General features: G+C 42.8%; 1 protein-coding gene across 1 annotated transcript; it reads right to left on the reverse strand.

Moving 5' to 3' along the window:
• Positions 1-3,057: 3,057 nt before the first annotated feature.
• grpr (gastrin-releasing peptide receptor) lies at positions 3,058-16,931 on the reverse strand (the record flags this gene model as incomplete). The annotated part of the gene is made up of 8 exons (XM_079496354.1): positions 3,058-3,339; positions 4,115-4,228; positions 5,493-5,841; positions 6,491-6,812; positions 7,851-7,867; positions 10,521-10,610; positions 16,303-16,542; positions 16,684-16,931. 8 exons carry the CDS (start codon positions 16,929-16,931, stop codon positions 3,058-3,060), a joined length of 1,662 nt encoding a protein of 553 aa, XP_079352480.1.
• Positions 16,932-17,132: the final 201 nt, after the last annotated feature.

Below are 17,132 nucleotides of genomic sequence, written 5' to 3' on the forward strand. Positions count from 1 at the left end.
ATTTCTAAAGTAGTTATAGTGTCTGTAAAATACGGAGCCATTATATTATGGATTAATGTATAATGTGCAGTTGTGGAAGGAACTTTTACTTTGAGTAGTTCACCTATAGAATGTCTTATTTTCTATCACACCCCACGAAGCCTTGAATTGTTTTTGTCACATTCCTATAGAGCACCGAAGTCTGACGTTACTTTCAGTATGTTTTTATTTGCATTGAAATCCCCATTTAGGTCGCTTCATAGTTCATATAAGAACTGTGTTTGAAAAATAAACCGATCATCCTCAAACACAGTTCTTATATGAAGAGATCTAAAATCCCCCTATGGGGATTTCAATGCAAATAAAAAGTACACGAACCTGTGGACTGGCGCCCTCTACTGACAGTGATGTCAGGACGTCGGTGCTCTATAAGCCAATAATTTGATGACCGGAGGAGTCTTCTACTGAGTCTCCTATAGTCTCCTATTGAACGATGAAATGAATGCCATTAAATGATTGCTTAGGAATGTGACAAAAACAAAATCATCTCCATTAACTCAAGGCTTAAAATGTTTTTACTTAAAGGACCACTTCACTACTTTTTAACCTATCTTCATATAATTGGTCCTCACTAATATTGTGTCTTATACTGTAGGTGGGCTGTGGGCAGTTCAGAAACCCGTCCACCTTTAACCAGTGACATCATCGTAAGGCAGATTTTTTTTAAACAAGATTTTGTTTTAATATTTATTTATTTTTAGTTTTCTTAGTTTTTATTTTTTTTGAACATTGTGAGGACCAATTATATGAAGCTAGGTTGAAAAGTGGTGAAGTACTTGATCCTTTAAGTAAAAGTATCAATAGGCCCCTACTGCAATATAGAAATACTCTGTTACTTAAAGAATGATACGGGATTCAAAATGTAGCCTACTTGAGTAAAAGTATAAAACTATTGGTATCAAAATGTACTTAATGGACCAAACGTAGAAAGTACTCATTATGCAGAATGTCTCATTTCACAAGTTTTCAAACGTATAAAATGTATTAAAAATCTTTTGAAAATAGCCGATCTGCAAGCTAATAATTCTCTTAGTAGTATATAATAATTCTACTGCAAAAAACAGTGTCTTCTGGTGGATGCTTCCTCTGCAGATCCCCAATGATTATCCAACTGGCAACAATTTGAAAAGCACATACGCACGCACGCACGCACGCACGCACGCACGCACGCACGCACGCACGCACGCACACACACACACACACACACACACACACACACAGTCACACAGTAGTTATGTGTTGAGTCATCAGTGCTAAATTACCACCAAGTTTCCATTTCTATAGACAGTAATAATTCAATTGAGATAATAATACATGATCTTAGATGACAGGTCAGAACTTTCCTTCAATTCAGTACTGGTACCACTCCTCTGACAACCATTTCATCTTCAGTCTTCACGATGCACATTTCTTGTAAACAGCAAGCAGCAACAATTCATAAATCTCTGGACAGTTGTTGTATTTAGTGCTAATATTTATTGAGTCAAGAAATTATGTTTTCAGCACCATTGTTTAGCGGTATAAACATATTTCACCTTTTAAAGGCAGTTAAAACAATGAGTAAGCCTTGGTGACAGTCCAACCTGACTCCAGATGTGCATGACTCTAAATTTGACATGTTAAGTAGATGGTTGACAACTTGACACCATGCAGGACAGATATTTGGCGTGGTTCTTATATTACCATTAAACAAACACTGCCCAGCCTGAACAGTGTGCTCACCCATCAAACCCGGGGCATAATTCTTTCCTCTGTGAGGCACCAAATTAGGATATGGTGGTGTGATGTGATGACTCCACATCTAACATGTGGTTGCAGATTAATTGCCTGATGAAAGAAGCAGAAGCTATGTGGTTTATACACAGTCAATAGCACTACGCCGTCAGCCAAATGGACCCTTACAGGTCTGTATTACTGTAACTCTGAGACACACACATGGGATCTGTGGGGGTCATTGAAATGACAGTTTGAGAACCGCTGAGTGTGGTGTAGCCCGATACTTCATTGTAAGACGCCGTCGTGTGCCGAAAACAGCCAATCTACAAGCTTACTTCAGCATAATAAGGGGAAAAGCACAAAGAAAGCAGTAGGATTCATACATCTGCCCTCAGTCAGCACCGACCTTCAATGTACTCTTTAAAGAGTGTTACGTCTCACTCCCCATCGACTCCACATCTGTGCTGTGAGTGCTCTGTGCCAGTCAGCGCCACTAGAGGCCTCATTCACATGTACCAAACACCAATCAAACAAATGTTTGGTCGTTTTTTTGGGCCACCACAATGCTTTTCCAATGGGAGTCACATGGTTTGACCAAACATTTTTGTTTGATGAGGGGGAGGGGCAGAACACCACCAGCAATCAAATACAAATGTTTGATCAAACCATGTGACTCCCATTGGAAAAGCATTGTGGTGGCCCAAAAAAACAAAAAAACGACCAAACATTTGCTTGATTGGTGTTTGGTACGTGTGAATGAGGCAGAGGGTACAGAGCACTCCACAACAAACCTCAGCGCAGGTGTTTCCCAGCCCCAATCTCCTCACCTGAACAGCATCTGCTATCAGCTCCAGAGGCTACAAGAGCCAGCCCCGCCCAGAGCTCTGTGCCAGTTCCTCACCAGTATATGGTTGGTAACGTAGAGACAGCTACTGTAGTATCAGTGTATGTTTAGAGCTAGACAGTTAAACATCATGCCGTTACTGTGCTTTATATTCTCTCCTGTGAACCTGTCACTGATGCTGTCTGACGCAAAACTGCCATCATCCCAAATTACGTTGTTAAGATGTTGGAGCCAATCTACTTGCATCTGCCTAACATGATGACTCTGATGAGATGCTAACTAATGGAGTTCCATTCTGGTCTACTACCATTATGCATTGTCTCCAACCATGGAAAATAAGTCAATTTGGCATTACAGTATTTAACATGACATTGTTCAAGTGGATAAAATAAAGAAAACCCTGCCTGTATTGTAGCTTTGCGTACCCCAAGTTTGATCAAGGTGTTCAGACACCTCCTCTACAGACAGTCTTCTTCATAGGCCTGCTTGCCAGTGATTATGCTCAGACTAACCATGGAGTGATGTGTGCTGCGAATGGAGGTCATGTGTGTGTTGTATGGCGTTAGACTCTGCAAGGAGCGTTTGCGGGTCGTAGGACAGCAGCAACACAGCTGCTGGTTGAACTTCTTCTGGAAACTCTTGCTGAGCAGGTAGAGAATAAAGGGGTTGAGGGCTGAATTTGTGTAGGCCAGGATGCGGGCCACCACACTGCACACAAAGTGAAGCAATGAGATGTCCACCTAGCAGGAGGTAGACATAGAGTTATATACTGTACTGTAGGCCTACACACACTGTACATTTACCTTCCAATTTACAATTTACCTATAAATCTTGACATTTCCCATTGAGGTGAAATGTTTAAATGTCCCAGCAGACCATGAACAAAAAAGCAAATAAGCACACTGAGGCCTCATTCACACGTATCAAACGCAAATCAAACAAATGTTTGGTCATTTTTTTGTTGTTTGGTTAGGCCACCACAATGCTTTTCCAATGGGAGTCACATGGTTTGACCAAACATTTGTGTTTGATTGCTGATTGCTGGTGGTGTTCTGCCCCTCCCCCGATCAAACAAAAATGTTTGGTCAAACCATGTGACTCCCATTGGAAAAGCATCGTGGTGGCCTAAAAAAACAAAACAACGACCAAACATTTGCTTGATTGGTGTTTGATACGTGTGAATGAGGCCTGAGGCTTTGTACACGCATAAAGAACAAATGTTCTGTGCTCTGCCTGTGTTTCATGGCCGCCTCAATGCTTTTCCAATGGAAGTCACGTGGTTTGACCAAACACTTGTGTTTGATTGGGGGGAGGGGGACAAGTGTTTGGTAAAACCACGTGACTTCCATTGGAAAAGCATTGAGGCGGTCATGAAACACGGACAGCACAGAGCATGTTCGTCTGATATGTGTGTACAGGGCCTGACACCTACTGTAGCCCTGGTCCAGTGCGTTAGCGAGTTGAGAACTCTATTCAATTATAGACACATTCAAGTATAGATAATTAGATATGTACCTCAGAGTAGTTGTAGGAACGATATAAATAGATAACATGGCTGGGTAGCCAGCACACTGCAAATAGACCCACAAAGACCAGGACAGTCTTAGCCAAGTGCTTTCTTGATTCCACCTGTTAGATGTGCAAAATAAAATCAAGGGTAGTGTTAAACCTGGGAAAGTGTCTTTTTAGCCATATTTTATACTTTATATCTTTCAAAAATAGCAGATATACACACTCATAGGATGCCTATTTCAACAGGCAGTTAATCTGGAATCACATGTCACTTTGCGCTATGAGTTTCTGCTATTTTTTGAAAAATCGTGAAAATGTTTGCAAATCTTTGAATGTTATATTTTTTTAAAGCAGAAATGTTCAACTCTCCCTGCATGGTCCCTGGATCAAAATATTTTCAGATGGGGTTCCGCACCCAACATTTTACATCAATTTGGGAGTCTTTGACATGAAAAAGTATTTTCTGAAAACTGAGATTTGTAGGATTGACCTCAGATCTTAATGGATTAAAGGACCATAGCAGAGCAGTGGGCATGTTTAGCCCACTGACATTTTGTGTTCACGTTGTGAGTCTGTCTGTGTGTGCATGCATGTGTGCGTGCGTGATCATGGCTGTGTTTTTCAGTACTTTGGCAGCATGTTTCCATGCAAGTTGTGTTACAAATCTTTACAGGTGTGCTGTTGAGATCACAGTGATGGCAGAGGTCGAAGATATAGGTGTGGTACATTTAAGGGAGTTGGACATATAGGGTGTAGGGATATAGGGTGTAGGGATGTATAGTAGCCTAAGTTGAGGTGAAGAATTCTCATTGTATGTCCTTTTGCATGATTTTTATTTACCTCGTAACAAACGTACGCGTCTTGGCCTGTAGGCCTATGGCCTTCCTCAGCGTTATCAATATCATGTATAGTAGCCTATAATTTGAAATCGCACATCACTTTATCCCAGATTAAATCAATCTAGTCCCTGGAGACAACATTTATTTATGAACAAAATTATAACAGTGACTTATAAACCCATCCTGTGACGTTTAGCCGAACACAGGGAAACTGTCTATGTTTGTATAATATGCATGTCTGAAACTTAGGCAGTGACATGTATTGATGCCAGAATTGTCCTCATCCATGATACAATTCACCTCTTATGTGTTATAGCCAACAATTTTTTTTTTTTTAATACGTGGTGCCAAAGTTTGTGTTATTGCCATTGAGAATGCATTTGGCGTTTAAGTTAAATAACTCAGAAACTATAAAACATTTCAAAGTAAAAAGTTCCAGCATGTGTCTCCACAAAAAAAAATGAATGGATTTTCTAGGTGAAAGTGATTTTCACCCACTTTTGCGTGGGCACACAAAGTGTTAAGAAAGAGTTGTGACTTGCCTGTCGCTTGGCACAGATGTTCCCTTCCGGCAGATTAGAGGTGCTTCTGAGCAGACTGCGGGCGATGAAGGCATAGTAGACCGAGATGACCGACAGGGGAATGACATAGAAGATGAGGAAGGATGCCGTGGAGTGGACCTTAGGGAGCAGCTCCGCGGCCAGTGGGTAAGGGGCACAGGTCACTATGGTCTCATTGGTGGAGCTGATGTTGAACGTGTGTAGGTCAGAGAGTACAGCCTCGGGCACTGCCAGCGTCATGGAGAACAACCAGATGAGAGCTGCCCGCAGGACGATGCCAGAGGTAGCACTGGACCTCTGGACATTCAGGGGCTTCACAATGGCTCTGTACCTGATGCAGTACACCATGGGAAGAGACCGTTAGATACTGGAATCACAGTTAGTCAGTCAGCCAGTCAGTCTATTATCCCCATACTGTAGATGGTCTTGTGACATCACGTGACATCATCAGAGATGGAGATCCCTGATGTCATAGTAAATGCGACCTGCTGTCACAATTAAGCCCATATATCGAGATCCCTGATGTCATCAATATTGGCCAGCAACTCTACATCTGATTTCAAACCTCAAACCCTTACAGGTAGATCTCCATATATGGATATATGTCAGAACCTGTTCTGATATTCCATACTGTATGTTGATCCTTCCCCATCCATCCAAACCCTGTACACTCAAGATAATTAATATCCATAAACATTTCCCAGTATAGGCTACATGCCTAAGGTTTTGTTTTGAGACATTTTCCAACTCTAATTAATATAGTAATGCCAATAATAGGCCCTACCTGTCCTATATAGACTGAAATGACAGTTTACACTAGTAATCAAATAAGCTATGGTATTGTTACACTGACTTTCGAATATTTGGGTTGGTTACTTGTATGGCTCACCGCCTCTTAAAGTCGAGTTATAGTCATGTAGTCGACAGGCTATAGTAGCAGAAGATATAGGCAGTAGGCTATAGCAAAACATGTAGCCTACCTATCAGCTGACAACGCTGTAAGAGTGAACACGGACACCCCAACCGAAGTAAGTTGAATAAAAGGGATGACTTTACAGCCCAATCTACCGAACAGCCAGTTTTCCGCTAGGTGGAGGCTTGCGTCCACTGGTGCGCAGGTGACAAGGATCAAAACGTCCCCAAGCGCCAGACTTGTCATGAAAAGGTTCGGAATATTCCGAATAGTAGATTTCGCAGAGCTAAACGTCTTGATGAGAGTGATGTTTCCGATCAGTCCAACGGTAATAATTACACCATAAACTGAAGCGATGGCAACGCCGACCACATTGACTGCTTTCAATTCTAGAGCGCAAGTGTAGAATAGAGTTGAACTTGAATTCGTTTTTTCCATTCCATTTTCCATTTCATTGCTTAATGCAGTAGGCTAGAAAGCGTAATAGCCTATTTCTGTATAAAGGCAAAGCTTCTCTAGCGAATGAATGTTCATCTGGGCATTCAAAGCTGCTGCATGGTGCTGATCATTCTGCTGCCGCCGTGCGCAGCGCGTCCCCATGCGGTTAATGTTTTTGTAGGCTTGTCAGTTCAGTTGTCACATTTCATAATCACTGCACCGGCCGTGCACCCCATCGAGACTCGAAAGTCACTTTTAATACCCTGGACCTATAGTAGAAATATTAGGGAATTTTCAGTTAATGTAGGTAAGCCTTGTCATCTAAGCCAAGGCTATATTGTAGTCCAACAGTCTAGCCCATGGTTCCCAAACTTTTTCACATCAAGGACCCCCAAATTGACACTAATTAGCCCGCGGAGATATGCCAGGGTCCTCATAAGAGAAGATTTTTACGGCTCTATAGCAATGATTCTCAACCATTTTAATTTGAAGGACCCCCATTTAATTGCATTTCTATCTCTGAGACCCCAATTTGTATGTTAATTTAACTCTGAGTGTACACATGGAACCAAATGGACCCGTTAGTGTCCATTTGGACACTCTCAGAGTTTCAGACCCATAAGTCTGAAACTTGAAACTGAAACTAATTTGGTTCCAAACATGGGGACCCCCTGGAACTCCCTCAAGGACCCCAGGGGGAACCATGGGTCTAGCCTACCAATATAGGCTACTTTATAACGTTGCGTGCGCGGAGGCATGTAGGCCTACACACGACACACACAGTACAGAATAGCCTACTTAGAAAAATGACTCAGAATGTCTCAGATGAGTCACAGACATAGGTCAGTATAGGTCACTGTATGTGGCTGTCACTCGAGTCATCCATGCATGGGACTTCCTCAAGGGACACTGACTGTCACAGATCATGGGACACTATCTGTGACTGTGACTCAGATTCATGGTGTGATGGTGTTCATTGGGTCACTCACCTTTGGAACACATGGTTCTGTATGGTAGTAATATACATTTATTTACCATACAGGTATGCAGGGCTGGACTAGCCACAGGTCGTACCGGGCACATTCCCAGGTGGGCCGCGACCGTAGGGGGCCGCCATCAGCAGCAGCTATCCCGCCTCTAGCTGCTGCTGATTGGCCAGGCCGTTTTGTGGCCGGGCATCGAGTCTGCCTGAGAGTTCCCAGATGGGAGCAGGAGGGGGGAACCCAGTGTACTCTCTGCTGCCCCATCTGGCGGAGTCAGGTTAGTTGTGCTCCACCTCAGCAATCCATCTCCCAGGCCAGCGTCTAGTGCATTGAAACTGCATGGTTCTTCATGGCTGATACCATTAAAAAAAAGTTCCGGGTCTTCCCAAGTGTCCAGTCTTCTGCATGCCAGATGTTTTACTATCTTCATATCCTCACCTGGTCATTTCAAACAAGATTCCAACCTTTTTTTTCTTTCTTTCTTTTTGATTAAAGAACAATAGCTTTTATTTCAGTGTGCTAATATTTCAGGAAGAGAAAGGCTGCAGTTTCAATTAGCTTGGAATCCCCATCAACTCTGTATGTCATGAGTCATGACTCATCATTGTGTGTATGTATGTGTACACAATGGTGTCAGCATCATGACTCATCATGCTGACTCCTCCCTGAAATGGAGTTGTCTTTAAAAGACAAGGCTGTTGATTTATGTTTCTGCTATACCGTGACGTGACGTCAATTGATGGATGTTACCCAGAAAATCAAAGTTCTAATCGCTCTGCTTGTTTCATTTAAAGGTAAGAGAACATTATGCACACGCACGCACGCACGCACGCACGCACGCATGCACACACGCACGCACGCACGCACGCACACACACACACACACACACACACACACACAGGAATATCATGAAAAATACATGTTTCTCGTAATGTAATTGAAAAAGTGAAACCTTCATATACCGGTATAGGCTATTCTTGAATCATTATACCCAAACTGGAATATTTCAAGTTTATGTTTTAATCTTGATAACGGCTACAGCTCTTGAAAGTCAAAAATCCAGTATCTCAAAATATTTATTGCATAAACTGATAGACATAAAACACTGCTATGAGTTACTGTACCTGTCTAAGACAAGCCCTTACGTATTAGTGTAATAGTCTCATAACTAAGCCCAGGTTGCTTTGATAGCGTCTGTATTGGGTCTGATCTCTCATTCCTCTTGACAATACCCAATAGATTCTGTATGGGGTTCAGGTTAGGAGAATTGGCTGGCCAATCGAACACAGTAATGCCACAGTCAGCAAACCCAGTTAATAATAGTTTTGGTACTGTGGGCAGGTGCCAGGTCCTACTGGAAGGAAATCAGCATTTCCATAAAGCTTGTCAGCAGACATATGAAGTGCAATGAGGCCTATCACATAGTGCTCAGTGTGCTTGATTGGCCAGCAATAGTTTGTCCTTGTTCTAATGCCTTGTATTGCCTTGTACTGTACATGCTTGTGTGTTGTTGTTTTGGTTGTATCTGAACCATTGTCACCAAGTCAAATTCCTGTGTTTGTTTGTGTACCCATTGTGAATAAAATGGTTCTGAAGCTGTATTCAAAAAATGTCTTAAATTATAGCTGCAGATGCCTCGCAGATCAGCATAACGTGGAATGTGAAAGAGGGTGAGATGATGGTGCTTAAGTGCCCTTTCCATGCAGACCATGATGCTGAACTGAAGTGGATACATCCCGCTGCCCAGTATGGGATGGATCAGACCAATATCCAGCCTCCAACTGCAAACAGGCAAATTAATGTGTTGACTCGTGGGAAGTACCTGATTGTTCTGAACACTTCCACTTTTCATCAGGGGAACTACTCATGTTCACTGGGGTATGGCTTTCTTATACTTTTGTGAACATTTAATAATGTTATATGAACGCACGCACGCACGCACGCACGCACGCACGCACGCACGCACGCACGCACGCACGCACGCACGCACGCACGCACGCACGCACGCACGCACACACACACACACACACACACACACACACACACACACACACACACACACACACACACACACACACACACACACACACACACACACAGGTGGGTGTTCCAGTTCCAATTTTGTCATTTATTTGTGTCATCACTTTCAGTTTCACTTGTGTATCCTGTGTATGAGTTCTCCCTTCCACAATGGAAACAAGCCCTCTATAGCAACACTCTATAGCATTTTTTAGATCAGAATATAATCAGATAGAACAGGGGTTCTCAACCCGTGGGTCGCCAAATTATTTTGGGGGTCCCCAAATTATTTTATTATTATTATTATTTTTTTTACAATGGCTGGAAAATGGAAATGAAGAGTTTACACAGTGAGTACATGCATAAACGTTCCTTAATCATTATATCTGGTTTCAGTATTCATTTATGATATATATTTTCTCTATTATTAAGGTTATTTTTTAAGTCAGATTGTATTGGGGGTGGGGAGGGGGGGCGGGGGTCGCGAGACATGGCCAAAGCATTTCCGGGGGTCCCCAGCCAAAAACGTTGAGAACCCCTGAGATAGAATATCAGAATATAGAGCTATTTAACACTTACCTTGACAACAAATATCACTTACTGCACCTGTAATGCAATGACTTGTCTTTGTTATAACAGGAATGTCTCCATCCATACCTGGCGTTTGACGGTGTGCTCAGAACGGTTACTGACTTCACATTGTCTGGAGAAAACCCATCACCCTCAAACATGTTATCAAGGAAGATCCTGCAAGTTGAAATGCCCAACTCATTTAAATATCACTGGACTAAGCAGAAACATTACTGCTTGGCACAAGGTATTTTGTACAAAGAAGCTCCAGTGAAACAAATATAACAGCATCCAATACGCAAGTCTTTGCATTTTATTCTATTGTATTAATACTCTAATATGCTTCTTGTAGGAACATGTGTCGCTGCGATCTTCATCTTACAGTTACTTCCTAAGTGAAGTTGAAGAGAAGGACCGTGGTGTGTTCACCTGCACCAGGTCTTACCTGTATAATGGTCAGCTGTATAATCACACCCATACAATTGATCTGATTGTCGATACTAAGAGTAAGATTTGATTTATTATCGTTATTTTAATTGTGACATTTACAAAGGTTCCCATACAAAAGAAAGAAAATAAACTAAATGCTTTTCATAAATTATTTTCCTCTCTTTACCGTATTGCTCAGAAAAGTCAGAACAACTTCCAACAATACTCTCACCTCAAAATGGAGATGTATTTGACGCAGATGCTGGTAAGCCTCAGTCCATTATTGTGTGTGTGTGTGTGTGTGTGTGTGTGTGTTTGTGTGTGTGTGTATTCAGCATATATGCATTCAGTAGTCTGCTGGAGGTATAGGCACGAAGCTAGCTGATATATACAGGTATATATGTTTACTGGTTTCTCTAGACTCACAGCTGGTGATTGGTTGCAATGCTGTCCTGGACTCAGAGTTTGACGAGGTATACTGGATAAATAGAGACTCATTTGTGGATGATAACGCCACGCTAACAGTGTACTCCAACTCTACAAGGTAAGCTCCACGAGCACGCGCACACACACACACACACACACACACACACACACACACACACACACACACACACACACACACACACACACATACACGCACACACACACACACACACACACACACACACACACACACACACACACACACACACACAGTGCATGAGTGCAAAAGCAAATGGACACAAAGAGAATCAAGAATGAATACTGTACATTTTCCTCTCCTCTCCTCTCCAGAGAGACAGATGGTGTAACGTTAAAAATGACCGCATCTCTAATATTCATGAAAGTGTCAGAGGAGCACCTGTCAACCCCTTACACCTGCATACTGGACTCAACCGCTGGCTTGCACAACGTCACCATCTCACTGAGGGGGGTCAGATGTAAGTCCGACGTACGAACAGTCCGACATACGTGGCCGGTTAAGACTCACCTGGTTAAGACTCACCGTGGCTCCGACATGCGTGGCCGGTTTAGACACATGCGCAGCCGGTTAAGACTCACCCGTGGCTCCGACATGCGTTGGCGGTTAAGACACATGCGTGGCCGGTTAAGACTCACCGGTGGCTTCTACGTTAGGGTTAGGTTAGGTTTTGGGCAATTTGGGGTAGGACGCCGCCTTCAGACCAACGATATGCACCCCTCACTGAGGAGTCAATATGTAGATTGACACAAAACAAAATGTTATTTTTTCCTCCATTGCCCCAGCCCAGGAATGTATTTATGTACAATATGTATGTAGTCCATGTGTGTATGAATACATGTACGTATATGCATTCATGTATCTATGATGTATCTATAGAGTAGACAGTAAAATTACCCAAACGTGTTTAAAAGTCAAATACCCCTTTAATGCAGCCCTGAGCCCACGGGTCAATATCTCAATACTGATATCGATTTCAGATGTTTTAATTCCAAAAAGGCAAAAATGCAAATAGGCCCTGCAGCCTCAGTTTGGCGATGGGGATGTGAGATGGAGGATGGCTTATTTAAGCAGTCACACCTGGCCTGAGTCAAACTATAACTGGTCACAGAGCTGGGTGTGGCTGCGCACCTGTTGTGCATCGAGGACATTGAGGCACAACAGGACAAACTAGAAAAAGTGCCCCTCGGGACACAGGTCTCCACCAGGAGGATAGGAGTGTTTGTGATAGATATGTATGTAGTCACAACGTACAATGACGTCTTAAATGGCTCGGCCATGTCCGCCGCATGGCAGACGGGAGGATCCCCAAGGACCTGCTCTATGGACAGGAGTAGACAACTGGGAGGATAGTGCAAGTGATCATGCCTGCTGGAGGCATGAGGTCTGGACTGGAATCCAGGAGAGCTAGGCGAAAGGCACCTCAATCGGCATCAGCAGGCGACGGCAGCGCATTCAAATGCCATCACTGCCAAAGAGACTGTCACTCACGTGTTGGGCTGCTCAGACACACAAAGTACTGTTCCCTCAGCACCACCTGATCCAATCCAAGTGTGCTTGTGCCATGGTCTCTCGAGACTGAAGGCCGCTACTATATACCGATTTGCATGATTTATGGATATAATCTGTACAAGTAATGTAAAGAAATGTGTTTAGCAAAAATCTGCCGCTATAACTGGTCGAAGAATTTTGGGCAGAGGTTAGTCGTTGGCATCCAGGGAGTGTGTGTGCATAGTTTGGCATCGACCGGGCCAACGGTGACGGAGATTAGCTGTACACGGACGGATGGCGATGGACACACACACGGACAGTCTGCGTCTGTGTTTTTATTTATTTATTGCACAGCTGCCCCCCTTTGCCAACTTGTAGACTTTTGTATTGTTCTTAAATTAATGAACTTTTAATCTGTTTAATCAATGACCTCTTCCATACAGGAAAGGATTCCAAATAAGCCAGCTGGCTTCTTCCTTTCCTTGCATTGTATTTTCATTCTTCGATATGTATTGTCTAGTTTTTATACTATGTGCTAAATAAATAAACCTAAACCTAAACACACGGATGGACGGAGTGCAAAACATACTCTCCCCCCATGCCTTTGGCCTGGTGGAATCAATCAGTCATCTCCACAAACAATCTCTGACAAAATTTCTTTCCGGACAGAAGATAACTTTTACACAGAAGAGCAGATGGTTATTTTGTAGTTGCAGGATCGTGAGATCTGCCGGTATGTGATACTGTATGGATAATTTGAAAATAAAGAGAATTTGTGATCTTGAAACCTGGCTGTCGTCTGTCTAACAACTGACACCATTTGTATTTAAGTTTATAAAGTTAGGCCTGGGCCGTGGCTCAGCGGTCCAGGCACCTTGGCTGGTAATCCAGTCTGACAGTGTGCCGCGGGTTCGACTCCCGATCCAAACGGCCTTCACTGCATGTCACCCCCCCCATCTCTCTTCCCATTTCCTGTGAGCCTACTTTCTATCCCTCCATAAAAAATATAAAATAAAGGCGAAAGCCACAAAAAAACATAAAAATGTTTATAAAGTTAATATCAGTAGGCCTATTACTAAATGCATTTGAAATTAAATACATGTTACACTGGATAATGTTAATTTACCTTTATTGTTACATTTGTGACTATTATGGACTAAATGTGAGTGACTAAAGTTTACACTTAGGCCTATACTACTGGAGAGAATGCAGATACCGTATGCCATGTGGCACCCAAGAGTGAGTGTGGACATTTAGTGGCCCTCTCTATCATCCATCAAGTTGTCCACCTATTTATGCAACATTACATTGCATAAATACAGACTGGGTGCATTGTATATAGCATGTTATTGCCATCTGCTGGTCAATTGTGAATACAACATAAAATTAACTTGTACTGTGTATTGTCAAGACAAGAGAGATATTAGGCTTTTATGCTGAGCTAGGCTACTCTGCGGTGTCTGCGCTACATTCACCCAACCATTCAAGTTAAATATTAAAGAAATATAATGTGGTGGGAATGTGTGCAGGACATATATTTGGCCCACTGGCAGTGGCAGCGTTTGTGAGTTTTAACAAAAATATGAATATTAAAAGATATGATATATTCTGTCTATGTATGTTGGGAGACAAGTATCACGTATCAAACAATGGTTAAAGGATCACTTTACCAATTGTTAACCTTATCTTATAATTATAACTGATGATCCTCACTAATTCTCTTTTCAATTGTCTACTCAGACTCAGAGTCAGAGAAGGACTGCATGGGTATTCAGAAACAATAAGCCATAGAAACATGGAAGAAAAAGAAGACCATGGAATTGTGACAGGGTCGTTTTTTTATAGTGGGGTGCAAGGTTCTTGAAGCCTCATACACTGAGTTGGCAGTGCCCGGATTTGAACCCATGACCATGTGTTGCAAAGGCAAGAGCTCTACCCACCGAGCTAACTGAACACAATCAGTTCTTCCATTGTTAACAGCAAAATCATTCAGTGTTTTTGTAGCAAGTTGCACAAGGATAACTAATGATAAAGGTAGGTAAATTAATTGACTGCGTATAAACCAGAAAATTTACCAGATTCAGACGAGGAGCTCAATGAGTGAGTGAAAACCAATTAAAAGAGTCGGAAACAGGGATTAAAGGTTAACTGAAAAACTATTAAATTAACTATTAAACTTCACAGAAAATAAACAGCTTTGAACATTCATGAAAAACAACAAACAAATGGGGGCCACTTTAAGTTGTTGACTTGAAAAGTCCCAGTTCAGTTCTAAAGGGAAATCAGTCTCTTTCTCCAATTTGGAGAACCAGATTACCACATTTGTGGGGGTAAGGGGGGTTCAGAGTTCCGGGTCGGCTCGCCAGGTCTGGGTACCATCCATTACCAGAACCATCCATGGAAGGGAATCCTTTCAGGACACAAAAAACCTGACCTGAAAGGCCAGGTGTCCAAATCAGTCTTTGTTTCAAAATCACTGTTGTACAACATCAAATAAACTATCAATTCATGAGTAAAGAACTTGATTTGATCAGGATCAAGTTCTTTGTACATGTGTTCTTTATACAGGATACATGTGTCCTTGTCAATACAAATAGGTGTCAGAACAGATAGGTTAGGTAAATAGAATGAAGCCATACTGAGAAAGAGGGTCAGATTACCAAATTAGGTCTGTCTTCATTGCTGAAGCTAGTTTTGTGCAGACAGTCTTGCCCCTCCTGACAACCAAACAAGTAGCAAAGGTCCAACATCTGGGAAGATATGGAAAAGCAGTGACACACATGCTCTTAAATGGCTGGACAGAATAACATCAACAGAAAGCCTTGCTAGTGGCCACAACCTTGCCTGGACAACCTGGAATTCACTTAATAGATTGTGTGTGGAACAGGGGGAAAGCACTGAATAAAGTCTGGAACTACACAACAGAAGACACAGGCAGCTGTGGATCAGTGTATACAATGTCCCACCTACTGGAATGTGCCAATGCCCGCCGGTGCAGTCCAAATAATAATAATAGCTTGAATTTATAAATAGCGCCTTTCATGAACCCAAGGACGCTTTACAAAATGTACCAACAACAATCAACAACTATATGTCATATAATAAGCCTGAGAGAATAAGTATCTTTTCAAGGCAGCCTTAAAAGAGTCCAGTGTTGGAGCATGGCGAATCTCTATTGGAAGAGAGTTCCACAGGGTGGGGGCTGCCACACTGAACGCTCTGTCCCCGAAGGTTCGCTTGACTGCCTTGGGGACAGAGAGGAGGTCCAAGTTTGTGGACCGCAGGTTCCGTGTCACAGGAGGTTTATGGAGGAGGCCTGAGAGGTACTGTGGAGCCAGGGCTTTTTGACATTTGTAGGTGAGAAGGAGGAGTTTATAATTGATACAGAACTTGACAGGAAGCCAGTGCAGTTGTTTGAGGGTGGGGGTGATGTGCTGCCAAGGCTTGGTGTGGGTGAGAACTCTGGCAGCTGAGTTTTGGACATACTGCAGCCTGTCCAGGTACTTGTTTGGGACCCCAAACAGGACTCCATTGCAGTAGTCCAGGCGGGAGTTATCAAATGCATAGATGAGGGTCTCGGCCACAGAGTCGGAGAGTGAAGGGCGGAGTCTGGAGATGTTCTTAAGGTGGTAGAATGGGTTATGGATTTGATATGTGACTGGTAGGAGAGGGTTGAATCCAGAATGATGCCCAGAAGACCTTGCAGAACCTACCCTCAGCTGTGGCCTGCGACCGATAATGGCAGAACAATATCTGAGATTGCTACGGGCTCGAAGAAGAAGAACTCTATGCATCTCACAACAACCATGTTGTTATGTTGACCATGTTTTGGTAGTGTTCAGATGACTCAGGTGGTCTGTGATGTACTTGTGTTGGGGAAATTTCCTGCGGAAGTTATTGTCCCTGATGTTAAGCCACCTTTGTGCTCTCCGCTCAGCAGCATGGCCAAACTCCTGCTCCGGAGTCATATACGGCCTACTGATCCAGTATTCGTTCTCAGCCTCACGCTCCAACTGGGCCACCATGTTGCGTTTCATCTGCCATGTGATGGGTCGAAATCGGCGGTACTTTCCAATCCACTGTTTCCCCGGGACGCCTTTACGCAATAATGCCATGGTCAGAAACATGATGGATGATGTGTTCAGCTTGTGATTGAAATTATCGATATTTGCATGAAATAGAACACAGTTGCTCAATCGTTCTTACGTCCACACATACAACTGCTGTATTGGTTTCCAATAGGTGATCGACAGCGTGAAGAGGTGATTAGTTAGAACACGTAATGGAACACTTTTGTCCCATCATTACAACTCCCA

Source organism: Electrona antarctica (genome assembly GCF_951216825.1).
Source record: "Electrona antarctica genome assembly, chromosome: 3".
NCBI lineage: Eukaryota > Metazoa > Chordata > Actinopteri > Myctophiformes > Myctophidae > Electrona > Electrona antarctica.